Source organism: Schistocerca americana, chromosome 4 (genome assembly GCF_021461395.2).
Source record: "Schistocerca americana isolate TAMUIC-IGC-003095 chromosome 4, iqSchAmer2.1, whole genome shotgun sequence".
Lineage (NCBI taxonomy): Eukaryota > Metazoa > Arthropoda > Insecta > Orthoptera > Acrididae > Schistocerca > Schistocerca americana.
The window spans coordinates 361,959,673-361,979,036 of record NC_060122.1 but is presented as its reverse complement, the minus strand read 5'-3'; the positions used below and the strand labels follow the sequence as shown (position 1 = coordinate 361,979,036).

The 19,364-nt window shown below is 41.4% G+C and overlaps 1 protein-coding gene across 1 annotated transcript in view; it reads left to right on the top strand.

Annotated features, from left to right (window-relative positions):
- Nucleotides 1-19,364, top strand: part of LOC124613482 — a 307,477-nt gene that overhangs the window by 196,841 nt on the left and 91,272 nt on the right. Inside the window, exon 7 of the mRNA XM_047142191.1 lies at nt 13,370-13,470. Coding sequence (XP_046998147.1) covers nt 13,370-13,470 — 101 coding nt within the window. The remainder of the gene's footprint in view (nt 1-13,369; nt 13,471-19,364) is intronic.

The window sequence follows — 19,364 nt, the reverse complement described above, 5'->3', positions numbered from 1 at the left end:
CCCGTTGAACAAAACCGATCACCTGATGCAGGACCGGGTCCCGCGCAGTAGCTGACGCGACCTGCGAACCTGTAAGTGGAAAACCCTCGACCGCACGACGTTCTTCCTCATCAATGCGGAAACAGAGTAGTTCATCACGACCGAAAACCGGGTCGGGGCCCATCGGCAATCACGACAATGCGTCAGCGTTGGCGTGCTCGGCCGTGGGGCGATAGTGAATCTCATAGTAAAAACGAGACAAGTATAAGGCCCAATATTGCAGGCGGTGAGCTGCCTTATCCGGAAGCGACGCCAATGGGCTGAACAGAGAGACCAGCGGCTTGTGGTCGGTGATGAGGTGAAACTTAGAACCATACAAAAAAATGCTGAACTTTTTTAGAGCATAAATGATAGCAAGCACCTCCTTTTCGATTTGAGAGTAACGCCGTTGCGCATCGTTGAGGGTCTTGGAAGCATAGGCGATGGGTCGTTTCAACCCATCCTCATACCGATGGGCGAGAACAGCCCCTAGGCCATACTGTGACGGGTCAGTCGCCAGAAACAAGTGCTGACCTGGAAGGAATGTGGCAAGACAAGGGGCCGACTGCAAATGAGCCTTCAGGCAGACAAAAGCCTGCTCACACTCGTCAGACCAACAGAAAGGGACATTTTTGCGTAACAGCTGATGCAGAGGATGCGCTACCGCCGCCGCGGATGGAATGAATTTCTAAATCTACATCTACATTTATACTCCGCAAGCCACCCAACGGTGTGTGGCGGAGGGCACTTTACGTGCCACTGTCATTACCTCCCTTTCCTGTTCCAGTCGCGTATGGTTCGCGGGAAGAACGACTGTCTGAAAGCCTCCGTGCTCTAATCTCTCTAATTTTACATTCGTGATCTCCTCGGGAGGTATAAGTAGGGGGAAGCAATATATTCGATACCTCATCCAGAAACGCACCCTCTCGAAACCTGGCGAGCAATCTACACCGCGATGCAGAGCACCTGTCTTGCAGAGTCTGCCACTTGAGTTTATTAAACATCTCCGTAACGCTATCACGGTTACCAAATAACCCTGTGACGAAACACGCCGCTCTTCTTTGGATCTTCTCTATCTCCTCCGTCAAACCGATCTGGTACGGATCCCACACTGATGAGCAATACTCAAGTACAGGTCGAACAAGTGTTTTGTAAGCCACCTCCTTTGTTGATGGACCACATTTTCCAAGCACTCTCCCAATGAACCTCAACCTGATACCCGCCTTACCAACAATTAATTTTATATGATCATTCCACTTCAAATCGCTCTGCACACATACTCCCAGATATTTTACAGAAGTAACTGCTACCATTGTTTGTTCCGCTATCATATAATCATACAATAAAGGATCCTTCTTTCTACGTATTCGCAATACATTACATTTGTCTATGTTAAGTGACAGTTGCCACTCCCTGCACCAAGTGCCTATCCGCTGCAGATCTTCCTGCATTTCGCTACGATTTTCTAATGCTGCAACTTCTCTGTATACTACAGCATCATCCGCGAAAAGCCGCATGGAACTTCCGACACTATCTACTAGGTCATTTATATATATTGTGAAAAGCAATGGTCCCATAACACTCCCCTGTGGCACGCCAGAGGTTACTTTAACGTCTGTAGACGTCTCTCCATTGATAACAACATGCTTTGTTCTGTTTGCTAAAAACTCTTCAATCCAGCCACACAGCTGGTCTGATATTCCGTAGGCTCTTACTTTGTTTATCAGGCGACAGTGCAGAACTGTATCGAACGCCTTCTGGAAGTCAAGAAAAATAGCATCTACCTGGGAGCCTGTATCTAATATTTTCTGGGTCTCATGAACAAATAAAGCGAGTTGGGTCTCACACGATCGCTGTTTCCGGAATCCATGTTGATTCCTACATAGTAGATTCTGGGTTTCCAAAAACGACATGATACTGGAGCAAAAAACATGTTCTAAAATTCTACAACAGATCGACATCAGAGATATAGGTCTATAGTTTTGCGCATCTGCTCGACGACCATTCTTGAAGACTGGGACTACCTGTGCTCTTTTCCAATCATTTGGAACCCTCCGTTCCTCTAGAGACTTGCGGTACACGGCTGTTAGAAGGGGGGCAAGTTCTTTCGCGTACTCTGTGTAGAATCGAATTGGTATCCCGTCAGGTCCAGTGGACTTTCCTCTGTTGAGTGATTCCAGTTGCTTTTCTATTCCTTGGACACTTATTTCGATGTCAGCCATTTTTTCGTTTGTGCGAGGATTTAGAGAAGGAACTGCAGTGCGGTCTTCCTCTGTGAAACAGCTTTGGAAAAAGGTGTTTAGTATTTCAGCTTTACGCGTGTCATCCTCTGTTTCAATGCCATCATCATCCCGGAGTGTCTGGATATGCTGTTTCGAGCCACTTACTGATTTAACGTAAGACCAGAACTTCCTAGGATTTTCTGTCAAGTCGGTACATAGAATTTTACTTTCGAATTCACTGAACGCTTCACGCATAGCCCTCCTTACGCTAACTTTGTCATCGTTTAGCTTCTGTTTGTCTGAGAGGTTTTGGCTGCGTTTAAACTTGGAGTGAAGCTCTCTTTGCTTTCGCAGTAGTTTCCTAACTTTGTTGTTGTACCATGGTGGGTTTTTCCCGTCCCTCACAGTTTTACTCAGCACTCACTAAAATGCATTTTACAATTGCCTTGAACTTTTTCCATAAACACTCAACATTGTCAGTGTCGGAACAGAAATTTTCGTTTTGATCTGTTAGGTAGTCTGAAATCTGCCTTCTATTACTCTTGCTAAACAGATAAACCTACCTCCCTTTTTTTATATTCCTATTAACTTCCATATTCAGGGATGCTGCAACGGCCTTATGATCACTGATTCCCTGTTCTGCACTTAAAGAGTCGAAAAGTTCGGGTCTGTTTGTTATCAGTAGGTCCAAGATGTTATCTCCACGAGTCAGTTCTCTGTTTAATTGCTCGAGGTAATTTTCGGATAGTGCACTCAGTATAATGTCACTCGATGCTCTGTCCCTACCACCCGTCCTAAACATCTGAGTGTCCCAGTCTATTTGTGATAATAAGCAATCTTGCCTAGAAACGCCTGAAGTTCTTTGACCGTAGACGGCCGGGGTAGAGCGTTAATGGTCGCAACGTGCTGACGTGGAGGACGTATACCCTCACGGGACAAGTGGAAACCAGGATACACAATGGAGGGTTGGAAGAACTGTGACTTGTCCAGATTGCACCTCAACCCAGCCGAATGCAAAACCCAAAACAGTGAACGCAAGTTGCGAAGGTGCTCCTCAGTGGAGGCCCCCGTGACAACAATGTCATCCAGATAGTTTATGCAGCCGGGAACGGAAGCTGTGAGCTGTTCCAAAAACCGCTGAAAAATGGCCGGCGCGCTAGCGACGCCAAATGGTAACCGCTGGTACTGATACAACCCACAAGGAGTGTTGATGACGAGAAATTCCTTGGAAGACGCATCCAACGGCAACTGATGGTACGCCTCCGATAAGTCAAGTTTGGAAAAGAACTGGCCCCCAGCAAGCTTGGTAAATAACTCCTCAGGACGGGGAAGAGGATAAGTGTCTATGAGGCTCTGAGCGTTGACAGTGGCTTTAAAATCACCACACAATCGCAGACTCCCGTTTGGTTTAGAAACCACCACGATTGGCGATGCCCATTCACTGGAGGTAACAGGAAGGAGAATCCCTGAAGCTGTTAACCTGTCTATCTCAGCCTTGACAGGTGCACACAACGCCACCGGAATAGGGCGTGCCCGGAAAACCTTAGGGCGAGCTGTAGGTTTAAGAGTAATGTGGGCTTCAAAATCCTTGGCACGACCCAGACCAGCAGAGAACACGGACGAAAATTCAGAACACAATCCATCCAGCTGTTGATAGGGAATATCCTCAGATATGAGGTGCACATCATCATCAATGGAGAACCCGAACAACTGGAAAGCATCATAACCGAACAGGTTTTCAGTGCCCGCATGATCCACCACATAAAACGTGAAGGGCCTAACAACAGACTTGTAGGCAGTGGAAGCATCAAACTGGCCAATGATAGGAATTTTCTGTTTATTATAAGTTCTCAGATTTCGCATAACTGGAGACAAGGGAAGGGAGCCCAACTCCAAATACGTGCGAGAATTAATGAGAGTTACTGCAGAGCCAGTGTCCACTTGCGTGCAAATGTCTTTATCCAGAACACGAACAGTAACAAACAACTTATTTGTTTGAGAAAGCACACAGTTAACATCCATGTCTGATGCCTCGTCCTCGTCGACAGGAACTTTAGGGGACTGACACACAGAAACAATGTGGTCTTTTTTCCTACATGAATTACACATGGCCCAACGTTTTGGACACGTGGCCCTGTCATGCTGTACGAAACAACGTGGACAAGAAGGAAGTGCGGAACGAACCTGCTTCTGTGGTTGCCGTTTTCGCTGTGAGCGTTGTGGCCTAACGTGACGTTGTTTACGCGAGTGAATCGCCGCCACATCTTCGTTCTCCTGTGAAACAGGCAAATTGTCCATGTCGAAAGTTGACTGTACAGCGCCTACATCACACCACGCGTCTATTTGCGCGCCAGCAGCGTGAGACACTTCAAAGGATTGAGCGATGCTTAGAACTTCCAACAACGATGGGTTTGGCAGTTGTAGGGCATGTTGCCGAACTTCTTTATCAGGAGCAAGCCGTAGAATAGCATCCCTAACCATTGAATCAGCATAAGACTCATGATGAGTGTCCGTGACAAACTGACATTTCCTACTCAGACCGTGTAGTTCTGCCGCCCAAGCCCGGTAAGATTGATGGGGCTGTTTACGACACCGGTAGAACGCCACGCGGGCGGCAACGACGTGGGTGTTTTTTCGGTAATAGTTAGACAGTAAGTCACTTATTTCTTGGAAGGAAAGAGAGGCAGGTTCCCGCAGAGGGGCTAACTGAGATAGCAGCTGATAGATCCGTGGGGAAATCCAAGATAGAAATAACAACTTACACATAGGAGCGTCGACAACGCCGAAAGCCAAGAAGTGTTGCCGCAAACGCTTCTCACAATCCTCCCAGTCTTCAGCGGTCTCGTCGTAAGGAGGGAATGGAGGCGGAGAAGAGGAAGACAGGCGATGAGTAAGCGACGTCGACAATGCCTGAATAGCAGCCGTCAGCTGTGTTTGTTGTTCAGTGAGCGCTTGCATAAGCTATTTCATGTCTGCCCCGTCACAAACACACAAATCCACTCCGCAGTGTAAATATCCGACCTCGTCGCCAAAAAGTGTTATAACCTTTAATCACCAATAATTGCGTGGATATTCAAACACACTCTTTTAGAAACAATAGCTGGTTACATGATAACAACTCAGTATCTCTTATTCGACTGCCATGCCATGACATGCGGCCGGCGCCGTTCGTAGCTAGGTGGCGCTCCTGCGCTCAGCCGAGTTGCGGAGTGCCTCTGTCGCTGTTTGTGCGTACTGTCGTGGCGGCACTGTTAAATGTCGTGGCACTGTCACAACACCCTCAGCTAAGTCTAAGTTTGTGATGGTGAAGAAAGTCCACCCCTATCACTGGCACCAGTACGTCCACTACCACACAGTTCCAGTTGTATTTGCATTGGAGTGTCTTATCCCACAGTGACGAAGAGGTGTGTCATTGATAGCACATGGAAAGATTTCCTTTGAATTGCAGTCTGAATGAGCTTTTCCCCACAGCCTCCTGTGGAACCAGAGTCAACTGGGAACCTGTGACCTGACACTCGATACCACACAGAAGTTCTGGTGTATGTTGGCTGATAGAGAATAAGGCTATTCTCCTCAGCTGCATATTGTAGCCTGCTGGCATCATGCTTTTGCTGTCCATTGCACCTGTAAAAAGCTGTTGTTGCATGTATTTGAATTTAGAAGGTGAACATTTCCGTGCCTCGCCTCGTCTTGCCAGCCTTGGGCAACTTTGTAAATGGTCTTGTTTCTTCGGATCCACAAAAATGGTTCAAATCGCTCTGAGCACTATGGGACTTAACTTCAGATCCACACCCTTCTTGCTCTACAGATATGGCTGATTGCATAACATGGAAAAAATATTTGATGCTTGAAGCAGTTTCATTACGTAGATGAGATACTGCATGGATTCTTTTGGCCAAGTTCAGTTTACCTTCTATAGCTTTCTCTCCCTTGAAAAAAGTATGGCTTTTAGTGAAGGTGAAAGTTCTAGTATCCATGCACTCCACAAGGTTTCATCGGAAAAGATGTCGGATGGATATATGTGCTGAAGGTGCTACCATAATTGAGAAGGCATTCTTCACACAAAATACGGTGTATTTGACATTCAGGTGTCTTTGACAAACATGACAATAAAGTCTTTTTTGTTGTATCAAACTTGTTTGATATAGGTGGAGAGGCAGCAATGTCGCTTATGAGGTGAGAATAATCTGCCAAATTGTTCAGCACTGCTGCAAACTGTAGAGTATCATCTGTTGTTCCATAACTTCATAGAATTAATTTGACAATTTGAAACCACATTCGTTGTGCTGAAATGTTGGTAATTTACGGATGTTTCCTGGTCTCAGTGGCTTGTTGTCGAATGCTTATTGAGAGAGTATCATTATGTCAGGTTCTGAGGGTGAAAGTTCTAGCACACATGTGGCCTGGTAATACACCCAGCACACATCTCACTATTCTGTGCAGTGATAACTGGCACAGTAGTAATTTCGCAGCATCTATCACATGGCTCAAATGGTCAAATGGTATCCTGTGATGTGAGCAGAAATGTTGGGTTATGTTCCAGCACTGTGGAATCCAGCACAGTTGCATCTTCTAATGAAAGAGCCTGGTGTTGAAAGTGTACCATGTGAGACTTCATGTAGAAGGTCTGATAGTTTGTGGCACAATTTGACATGTTCGTTTCCATACTACACAATCGTTGCTGTTGGCTTCTACATCTATATCAATACTCTGTAAATCACACTTAAGTGCCTGGTAGAGGGTTCATTGAACCACCTTCATAATAATTACACTTTCAAACAGCACGCAGAAAAAACAAGTATCCATATCTTTCTGTGTGAGCTCTGATTTCCCTTATTTTATTATGATGATTGTTTCTCCCTTTGTAGGTTGACATCAACAAAATATTTTCCCATTCAAAGGAGAAAGTTGGTGGTTGAGATTACCTGAGAAGGTTCAGCCACAAGGCAAAATGCCTTTGTTTTAATGGTGTCCATCCCAAATCCTGTATCATGTCCATGACACCCTCTCCCCTATTTTGTGATAAAGCAAAATGTGCTTGCTGCTCTCCTTTGAATTTTCTTAATGTACTCCAGTAATCCTATCTGATAAGGATACCAGACTGTGCAGCAGTACTCCAAAAGAGGACGGACAAGCATAGCATAGGCAGTCTCTTTAGAAGATCACTTACATTTTTAAGTGCTCTGCCACAGTCTTTGGCTCACCCTCCCCACAACATTTTCTGTGTGTTCTTTCTAATTTAAATTGCTTGTAATTGTAATTCCTAGGTATTTAGTTGAAATTACGACATTTAGATTAGACTGATTTATCGTGTAACCTAATTTTAACGAACTGCAGGGAGTGGTAGAGGTGAGCAGAGGGATGGACTCCAGGGAGAGGTTCTGGGATAGGCCTAAGGATTTGAGGAGTGACTGGAGATACTGCTGGATTTCTGGAATGGGGTTACTGTGGCAAGATTTGTAGGTGGAAGTATCTGACAGCTGGTGGACTCCTTCTGCCAGTGGTGGAGCCGTTACCCACATGTTGGATTATAAGGTTGGGATCAGGTTTTAGATGGTGGCTGTGATTCTTTCTGTGGATGTAAGTTTGCATGTTGAGAGATTTGGGCAATGATGGTGAGGCAAGATTTGAGGTTAAGAAATTCTGGAAAGTTAACAATGGGTAATTTGGGGGGGAGGGGGGGGGGTGCATGGGTGCATCATGGTTGGATGGAGGAGTGAACTGAGTAACGCCTGTGCCACATGGATCCTTATCCTTTCAACCAACGCCAGCTTTTATGAACTGCGCAGATGGGGAAGTTCCCCCACAATATATCCTATGTTCCCATAACCCTCCTGCCCTCACCCTTTGTTAGTCACTGCCCTCACCCATCCAGGCCCTTTCCTGTTACCATTCCAGCACTACACAGACTCATTCCACCATCACACCGAGTCTTTTTACTTCTCTCATTTTCCGCTACTCCCCCTTCCGTCCCCCTCCCCCTCTCCACCTTACACCTGCCCTTGATCTAACCTGCAGCACTTCACCGTCTGCCACCCTCACCGTACTATTCCTCTCCCTCTCTACCGCAGCCTCCTCCTTACCCCCACCCACTCACAACTCCCATCATGCACTGGTGTTGCTGCTCGCAGTGTGGTTTCAGTTGTCTGAGACTGCAGTCGTGTGTGTGTGTGTGTGTGTGTGTGTGTGTGTGTGTGTGTGTGTGTGTGTGTGTGTCTTTTATGAAGGTCCTACTAGCTGAAAGCTTTATTTGTGACAGTCTTTCGGTTGGGCCTATCTGCGACTCAAAATCTCCACTATATTATGAGTAGCAACTTTCCTTTTCATAATATTGTTACATCCCATCCTGGATTTTCCATTGTGAGATCATTGTTTCTTTTGTTTTGTGAATATCAGATACCCATACATTACATCATGAAATCAAAGTTTTTCGAAATAAATATTAATTTGTCTCTCACTTTAAATATCACACAGATGTTAATATTCATTTCATGTGGAATTATAATAACATTTTGTAATTATTTTTTGATTTGTACAGTTGCATTGGCTTGTTGACTGTACTACAGTTCACATACATGTAATGATGCTGTCAGGAATTAGTCATTTCATATCCACACTTTTCACATAAAAATAGGTAAATTTTCACTAGTCTTGAGTAACACTACACGTAATGAAGTTTTCTTCAAGAAGTCTTCAAGCAAAATGGAAGTTGACAAGAAAATAAATGTAATAAATTCTTGATGGAAAACTCTTCTTAGTTGCTTTCGTCTTAATTTCCAATGCAGAATTCTTCTGTTCCAGTTTCTTTTTCACTCCAGGCTCACCATGTGACAGGGTTCCACTAGGTGGGGTAATCACGGAAAATTATTTTTGAAATATTATCTGTTGTAATGCATTAACCAGATTAACTACTTCCAGCAAACTTTCACTAAATTCTTTAACAATGTACACTTGTTGCATGAAATGCTATCTCAGTACAACTGAACTCAACCGCAGATATTTTACAGAAATTTTTTTTCTATACATTGTTTAAGAAGTTCAACATTGCCTTTTTGGCACCCTTCTTCAGCATCCATGCAGTGATGGAAGCCCCTTGATGTACATGTTGTGACACAGAGACATTTGCTGGCAGATGCCAACTGCCACATGCTACTGAAGGAGTACCTTAAAAAGAATAATAATAGAACACAGTCAGATATATGTACTAACACATAATATATGCAAAATGTGGACCAGTACACTATTAAAACATTAAAAAATGGCACGATTACTTATTTATGTTAGATGACGAGGGTACAGAAAACTTCACACATCTGACTTCAAAAGTATAAAAACCCGATTTTAACTATGTGTAAATTTTGTACCCTCTGAGGTTTGGCAATATTTACACCTACCTTCTTTGGAACTGGAATTATTATATTCATCTCAACATTGGTGAGTATCTCGTCTCTGTCTTGGACACCAAATGGAATAGTTTTGTAATGGCTGGCTCTGCCAGTGATCTCAATGATTCTGAGTGTCCGTCATCTGCTCTTGAGGTCTTTTTTTCACTTAGGTCTTTCATTGCTCTGTTAAATTCTTCTCACAGTATTCATATCTCCTGTGTCATCTTCATTTAATTTCTGTACTGTTTCTATTTAGTATTTTCTTCAACCTCATTGCCCTTGCATAGCCATCCATTCTGTATATTCGTTCTGCCTTTCAGCTTTCTCTTCTTTGTTTAGTGTATCTGTGCTCTTGATATTCATACAGCTATTTATCTTTTCCCTTAAAATTTCTTTAATTTTCGTATGGGTGGCATCCATCTTTCCCTTAGTCATTCGTGCTTCCAGTGCCTTGCATTAGTCCTTTAGCCATACCTGCTTTAGACATCTGTATTCCATTTTGTGTAGTTCATTTTTATACTTTCTTCTTTCATCAGTTAAATTCAGTACATATTGTATTATCTAAGGATTTCTATAGGGCCTTGTCTTTTTGTGTATTTGATCCTCTACTGCCTTCATTGTTTCATCTCTTAAAGCGAACCATTCATACTGTATTGTATTCCTTTCTCCTATTTCAGTCAGTTGTTGCCTAATGCTCCCATTGAAACTCTGTGACATCTGGTTTTTTGTATCCATGTAGGTCCCATCTCCTTGATTTTCTACCTACAATTTCTTCAACCTTGGGAAGGTGTTGATAACCAATAAATAATGGTCAGAGTCCACATCTGTCCTGGAAGTGTTCTGCAGTTTACTAGCTAACTGTTTTCTTTGATATTTGTCTCGTAAATATTATGCTTATAGTAGAAAAACAGCAGCTACATAATAAAACTAGGAAAGCAGCTGTTTTTTTGTCAGTGCAACAACTCTGCTACATTTATTTAAATTTTAACAATACAAAGAAAAGAACACATTACTACTAACTACAAAGATGATACGTTGAGTTGCGGACAGGCACAATGAAAAGAGTATTATGATTTAGCTTTTGACCAATGTCTTCTTGGAAAAAGGAAGAAAAAAAAAACACACACACACACTCATACACTCATACACATTCATTACCACCATCTCTGGTAGCTCAGACTGGAACTCAGTTGTCATGTGGAACAAAAGCAGCAATCTAGAGGGAGCAGGGAAGGGGAAGGGATAACAAGGTACGGGTAGGAGTGAGAAAAGTGCTGTCTGGCAGAACATGAAGGAACTAGATGGAGGCATGAAGAGTTGCCAGGTGCTGTGTTGGGAGGCTGTTGGGCCAGAAGGTGGGGAGTGGAAAATGAGTGGAGCAGGGAAGAGGGAAGGCAGACGGATGCATTGGCAGAAGGTGCATGCAGTGAGGGTGAGTGTACGTGAATATGGAGGAGGTGACAGGACAGTGGAAGCAGAAAATGTTCTGTGGAGAGTGTGGGGCAGTAGGTTATCACAGGTTGATGCCGGGATAATTTCGTAAGTGGAGAATGTGTTGTAAGAATAATTCCCATCTGTGCAGTTCAGAAAAACTGGTGATGGAAGGGGGGATCCAGATGCCTCAGGGTGCGAAGTAGCTATTGAAATCAAGTGTGTAATGTGTAGCCACATGTTGCGCCCCAGGGTGGTCTACTTTGCTCTGGGCCACAGTTTGGTGGTGCTTGTTCATCCTGGTGAACAGCAGGTTGGTAATCGTAGCAGTATAAAAAGCTGTGGAATGACTGCAACAGAGCTGGTATATGACATGGCTGTTTTCACAATAGTTTTGTTAGTGATGGTGTAGGATAAGCCTGCGAGAGGACTAGAATAGGTAGTGTTGGGTGGATAGAATGGGCAGGTCCTGCACCTGGGTCTTCCACAGGAATGTGATCCCTGTGGCAAGGGTTTGGGATTGGGAGTGGCATAAGGTTGTAATGGATGTTGTGAAGGTTGGGTGGGTGATAGAACACCACTTTAGGGGAGTTGGGAGGCATAGTGGGTGGAATGCCCCTCATTTCAGGGTATGATGATGACAGATAATCAAAGCTCTGGTGACAGATGCAGTTCAGTTGTTCCAGTCTGGGGTGGTACTGGACGATGAGGAGACCATCTTGTAAATGAGGGGAGAGTGGGGGGGGGGGGGGGGGCGGCAAATGGCATGGGAGACCTCTTTGTGGACTAGGTCTGGGGGATAGTGCTTGCCATGTGAAGGCCTTGGAGAGACCCTCAGCACACTGAGCAAGGAAATTGTTGTCATCCCAGATATGCTATCCTTCGGTGATCAACCTATGTGGGAGGACCTTTTTGTTGTCTAAGGGATGACAGCTATTAAAATGCAGGTACTGTTGGTGGCTGCTGCTTTCATTCAGTGTTACAGTTGTATTCTGTCAGAAATGACAGTCATTTGTGTGTGAGGTATGCTTGCTTTTATGAATGAACGTGTGCATGTTTTCTTTTCTGAAGAAGGCTTTTTCGCTGTGCCTGTTTGCAACTCAGCATGTCATCTTTATGGTGAGTAACAATATACCCTTTCTCTTATCTTGTTTCCATTCCAGCCAGGAGTTTTCTTGAAGTTTTGGTTACCATTTAAACACAAACAGAATTTAATTGTTTGAATTTAGTTATATTGACAACACATTGTACAGAGTTAGTTTTTCATAGGCACTTCTCTGTTTTAATTTAGATATTGACTCATTCCACATCCTAAAAGTTTCCCTTCACAAAAGGATATGTTAAGCAATTCCATTTACTCCCTTTGCTTAGCCAAATTTATTCTTCAGATGGTTAAAGCAAAATTATATTTTGGAATAAATGGTGAAGTTATTGGGCATAGGGTTCAATTATTTTAATTCTTGAAAAATATATGTACAGCAGAAAGATCAACAATATCAGCTATTTGACATCCATTGTCATATAAAGGTCTCCTAAAGGCTACTCCATCACTTACAGTCTTCAGTTACACAATTCGTGTTACTTCTTCCTTTTTTCCAAGTTACCTTTCCATCACTCACTACTTCATTATCTCAGTCTTTTCTTGTCTTGTGGTATCCAGCAAAGAACTTCCTTGATCTGTGGACCACCCATTTGCCAGGCTACATGTCCTGTTTATTTCATTTTTCATTTCAGTTGTAACTACATCTTTGCTTTTAGAATGTTCCCTGATCCATTTGTTTGTTCTTGTAATTCTTCTTCGTAATTCTCAAAATGCACTTTCTGCTACCTTCAGTTTCTCATAAAAAGTCTTACATCTTGTTGCCGTAACACAAATCTTGTAATGCACAGCAACTGTAAAAGTCTTTTTCAGGCACATTGTAAGCATAGTATTGAAAATCTCTGGCAATTTTTACTATTTCTTTTTCTGTTCATCAAGTGATTATTCAAATGCCTTAAATACAACAACTCATTAACTAGTTATGTGACTTCATTGTTAATGTTTACAACTTCCTTTGAATGTGTCCATTACACAAAGCTTACACCCTACTGCAATATAATGAGTACAGACTATAATTTTAAGAAAACACAAATTTTAATTGGAAAAAGAAAAAAATTTTGCTGTGTTTGTGAAAAAAGAAGCTGATATAAAGCATTATATCAAATGGAACACAGATTTTTATTAATAATGTATAGAGTGATGCTTGTGAAACAAGAGAGAGATTTTGTGTGTGGAAAGACCAGACACATTCTAACATTCATTTTTGTGTGCAGGTATAATGAGAAGTAATCACGTAAGGAAAAAATGGCAGTATAGTTCCACATATGATGATCAGCTGAATAACAACACAGAATCTGTAAATAAAATGGCTATGGTAAGTAGTTTACTTTTACTATAAATTTTAAACACAAAACCCGTCTCCTTTGCATTGCATTTACTCTGCTGCCCAATGTCAGTGTGTGTGTTCTTCTTTAGCAGCGTATGAAAAGACACTGTCTTAAGATTTACGATGGGAAAAAATGTTCTACTTGTGAAAGAAACAATCCCAAGCCATCTTAAATTATTTTAGTTAATGTATCATGGCTGGTAGAAAACATAACAACAGTTTAAGCCAAATAATGTTTGTTTCATAGAAGGGCTGACATCTTTGCACACAATAAAACAAGAAACATAGGTTCATAGGTTCATAAATTTCCCAAAACAGGCTCATTTTAAAATACTGGCAGGATGATATCAGCAAAGGACATAAAAATTTAATACAAAAGAATAGTCTTTGTGTAAAAGAGAATAATTAAAATTTAATAACTTGCCTATATCATGATAAGTAGAGATGTTGGGGTAGAAGGATGAGGGAAGGAATCTGCTGTAGACTCGATGGAGATACCGTACTTCCAGCATCCTTATGAGATGGCCATTTGTGTGCAGACTCTTTTATAGTTGTACATTATGTTCTGGAAGTTGAAAGTCACTGCTGTAGGGCTGCACACTTTAAAAAATTTGTCTGTAACTAAGAGATGAGCAAGGGTTGCAAATTCTCCAAATGAACTATAGGCTTACTCTATGCACAAAGAATTTGTGATCATCATTTTTCATTGAAATTCACTTAATATTCAAATTTGCACAGGTATTTTTCAGTAACAATAACTACAAATGAAGTATACAGTAAAGAGGGTGTGATTCTGAACTGTATAATCCATGTCTTCATTGATTGACTGATTGATTTTTTTTATTGGTCTAGTTTTATCAAACAGCACAAATTGTACAACTTACATTGGATAGGTCAAAGGAAAGTTGCAATAATACATAGTTTTAGCATATAGTAGGCAAATTAAAACAAGGTACCTTTCATTCAATTTAATTTCTAAGTAACTTCTTAGTTACATATTCAGAAATTCTCTTACAAAATAGAAACATTGCTTTATTAGAAATACCTTTAGTTTAATTTTAAATGTTTGTTATGTAGCAATTTTTATTTCTTCTGGTATCTTATTGTGTAACATTACACCAGTGTTTCTGCTCCTCTACTAGTGTGTTGTCTTGTAATATTTCTTATGTATATTTGATTTCCCTCTGTGCAGTAGTTGTATATATTTTTGGTTCTGTATTAGTTTGCCTATTTTCAAGAGGTGGTCTCTAGTGTAGAAGATTGTTTCAGATTAGATGAGATTAGTACTTGTTTCGCAGATCATGAAAACAACACCTCGTAATGATGTGGAACATGTCGGGTTAATAAAAGGTGTCTATACAAGATATTACATTACACAAAATATTACATGTCACTTAATATTTTTTTTTTTTTTTTTGTGGGTTGGGGAAATTACCCACTTACTTATCCAAAAATTCATCTTAATTGATAAATGAATAAGCTTGGAACATTCAGGACACCCAGTTCAGTGAAATGAGATTGACAGGACTCCATATATTTAAGGCCACAAATTATTCTTAGGGCTCTTTTTTGCATATTAAAAACCTTTATGCTGTGAGTTGAGTATCCCCAAAACATGTTGCCATGTAGAAGCAGTGGGTGGAACTGCATGTAGTATGCCTGCAGTGCTGTTATTTTGCTTGTTTTAGACCTTATTATTCTTAGACCATAGCACACAGGCTAAAATTTCCTAGATGAGTTATTTATATGTGAGTCCCACTTTTTGCTGAACCCACAGACCCAAAAATTTTGTGACACTTACATTTTCTGTGGATCATTTTTCAATCATGCTAGAATACAGTTTGATTAGATGGAGGAAATAAATCAAAATTGACACATATAGTTTTTTCAGTATTTACAACGAGTTTGTTTTTGGTTGTAGAGCAGTTAGTCTTTTCATAGAACTGTCTACTGCTGACTGCAGGGTTTCTGTGATCGAAGCAGTAAGAAATATGCTGATGTTATCAACAAATAGGATAGTTTTTGTGGGCTCATATATTCAAAAACATCATCCATATAAATCAAGAAGAGTAATGGACCTAAGATTCAGCCCTGCAGTACACCATATTTGATTGGTAATTCGCTAGAAAGGAAGAAATTGCTACATGTTTTATTCTCTTGTTAGTGTCGAATTCAGTGAAGTATACTTTCTGCCTGCAGCTTTTAAGGTACAGACACAACCAGCTATTTGCTGCTCTTCCTTACTCCTTGTCTTTTTTTCGGGCAGAATATTGTGGTCCAGGACATCAAAAGACTTTTGACAAGTCTAGAAAAGCACCTGCAACTAATTTATGGTGAAGAACGAATATTAAAGCACACACTAAGATTCAGAATTTCCAAAACGATGTTGTATGGCAAGAGGAGAATATTTATTTGTGTTGTTGTTGTGGTCTTCAGTCCAGAGACTGGTTTGATGCAGCTCTCCATGCTATCTATCTTGTGCAAGCTTCTTCATCTCCAAGTACCTACTGCTACATACATCCTTCTGAAACTGCTTTGTGTATTCATCTCTTGCTATCCCTCTACGATTTTTACCCTCCACGCTGCCCTCCAATACTACATTGGTGATCCCTTGATGCCTCAGAATGTGTCCTACCAACCAGTCCCTTCTTCTAGTCAAGTTGTACCACAAATTCTCCTTCTCCTCAATTCTGTTCAATACCTCCTCATTAGTTATGTGATCTACTCATCTAATCTTCGGCATTCTTCTGTAGCACCACATTTCGAAAGCTTCTATTCTCTTCTTCTCTGAACTATTTATCGTCCATGTTTCACTTCCATACATGGCTACACTCCATACAAATACTCTCAGAAACGACTTCCTGACACTTTAATCTATACTCGATGTTAACAAATTTCTCTTCTTCAGAAACGCTTTCCTTGCCATTGCCAGTCTACATTTTATATCCTCTCTACTTCGACTATCATCAGTTATTTTGCTCCCTAAATAGCAAAACTCCTTTTCTACTTTAAGTGTCTCATTCCTTAATGTAACTCCCTCAGCGTCACCCGAGTTAACTCGACTACATTCCATTCTCCTCGTTTTGCTTTTGTTGATGTTCATCTTATATCCTCCTTTCAAGACACTGTCCATTCCGTTCAATTCCTCTTCCAAGTCGTTTGCTGTCTCTGACAGAATTACAATGTCATCGGCGAACCTTAAAGTTTTTATTTCTTCTCCATGGATTTTAATACCTACTCCGAATTTTTCTTTTGTTTCCTTTATTGCTTGCTCAATATACGGATTGAATAACATTGGGGAGAGGCTACAACCCTGTCTCACTCCCTTCCCAACCACTGCTTCCCTTTCATGTCCCTCAACTCTTATAACTGCCATCTGGTTTCTGTACAAATTGTAAATAGCCTTTCGCTCCCTGTATTTTACCCCTGCCACCTTCAGAATTTGAAAGAGAGTATTCCAACCAACATTGTCAAAAGCTTTCTCTAAGTCTACAAATGCTAGAAAAGTAGGTTTGCCTTTTCTTAATCTAGCTTCTAAGACAAGTCGTAGGGTCAGTATTGCCTCAGGTGTTCCAATATTTCTACGGAATACAGACTGATCTTCCCCGAGGTTGGCTTCTACCAGTTTTTCCATTCGTCTGTAAAGAATTCGCGTTAGTATTTTGCAGCCGTGACTTATTAAACCGATAGTTCGGTAATTTTCACATCTTTCAACACATGCTTTCTTTGGGATTGAAATTATTATATTCTTCTTGAAGTCCGAGGGTATTTCACCTGTCTCATACATTTTGCTCACCAGATTGTAGAGTTTTGTCAGGACTGGCTCTCCCAAGGCTGTCAGTAGTTCTAATGCAATGTTGTCTACTCCAGGGGCCTTGTTTCGACTTGGGTCTTTCAGTTCTCTGTCAAACTCTTCATGCAGTATCATATCTCCCATTTGATCTTCATCTACATCCTCTTCCATTTCCATAATATTGCCCTCAAGTACCTTTCCCTTGTATAGACCCTCTGTATACTCCTTCCACCTTTCTGCTTTCCCTTTTTTGCTTAGAACTGGGTTTCCATCTGAGCTCTTGATATTCATACAGGTGGTTCTCTTTTCTCCAAAGGTCTCTTTAATTTTCCTGTAGGCAGTATCTATCTTACCCCTAGTGAGATAAGCCTCTACATCCTAACATTTGTCCTCTAGCCATGCCTCCTTAGCCATTTTGCACTTCCTGTCGATCTCATTTTTGAGACGTTTGTATTTCTTTTTGCCTGCTTCATTTACTGCATTTTTATATTTTCTCCTTTCATCAATGAAATTCAATATTTCTTCTGTCACCCAAGGATTTCTACTAGCCCTCGTCTTTTTACCTACTTGATCCTCTGCTGCCTTCACTACTTCACCCTCAAAGCTACCCATTCTTCTTCTGCTGTATTTCTTTACACTATTCTTTTCAATTGTTCCCTTATGCTCTCCCTGAAACTATGTACAACCTCTGGTTTAGTCCATTTATCCAGGTCCCATCTCCTTAAATTCCCATCTTTTTGCAGTTTCTTCAATTTTTATCTACAGTTCATAACCAATAGATTGTGGTCAGAGTCCACATCTGCCCCGGGAAGTGTCTTACAATTTAAAACCTGGTTCCTAAATCTCTGTCTTACCATTATATAATCTATCTGAAACCTGTCAGTATCTCCAGGCTTCTTCCATGTATACAATCTTCTTTTATGATTCTTGAACCAAGTGTTAGCTATGATTAAGCTATGCTCTGTGCAAAATTCTACCAGGCGGCTTCCTCTTTCATTCCTTAACCCCATTCCATATTCACCTACTATGTTTCCTTCCTTTCCTTTTCCTACTATCGTATTCCAGTCACCCATGAATATTAAATTTTCGTCTCCCTTCTTGAACCAAGTGTTAGCTATGATTAAGCTATGCTCTGTGCAAAATTCTACCAGGCGGCTTCCTCTTTCATTCCTTAACCCCATTCCATATTCACCTACTATGTTTCCTTCCTTTCCTTTTCCTACTATCGTATTCCAGTCACCCATGAATATTAAATTTTCGTCTCCCTTCACTACCTGAATAATTTCTTTTATTTCATCATACATTTCTTCAATTTCTTCATCATCTGCAGAGCTAGTTGGCATATAAACTTGTACTACTGTAGTAGGCTTGGGCTTCATGTCTATCTTGGCCACAATAATGCGTTCACTATGCTGTTTGTAGTAACTTACCCGCACTCCTATTTTTTTATTCATTATTAAACCTACTCCTGCATTACCCCTATTTGATTTTGTATTTATAACCCTGTATTCACCTGACCAAAAGTCTTGTTCCTCCTGCCACCGAACTTCATTAATTCCCACTATATCTAACTTCAACCTATCCATTTCCCTTTTTAAATTTTCTAACCTACCTGCCCGATTAAGGGAGCTGACATTCCACGCTCCGATCCGTAGAACGCCAGTTTTCTTTCTCCTGATAGCGAAGTCCTCCTTAGTAGTCCCCGCCTGGAGATCCGAATGGGGGACTATTTTACCTCCGGAATATTTTACCCTAGATGACACCATCATCATTTAACCATACAGTAAAGCTGCATGCCCTCGGGAAAAATTACAGCTGTAGTTTCCCCTTGCTTTCAGCCGTTCGCAGCATCAGCACAGCAAGGCCGTTTTGGTTAGTGTTACAAGGCCAGATCAGTCAATCATCCAGACTGTTGCCCCTGCAACTACTGAAAAGTCTGCTGCCCCTCTTCAGGAACCTCACGTTAGTCTGACCTATCAACAGATACCCCTCTGTTGTGGTTGCACCTACAAAGCACTATCTTTATATTTAATGCACTGATCCCATTCAGCAGAACCTCTAGTTTGCTCAGGAAGATTGGCACACTTAC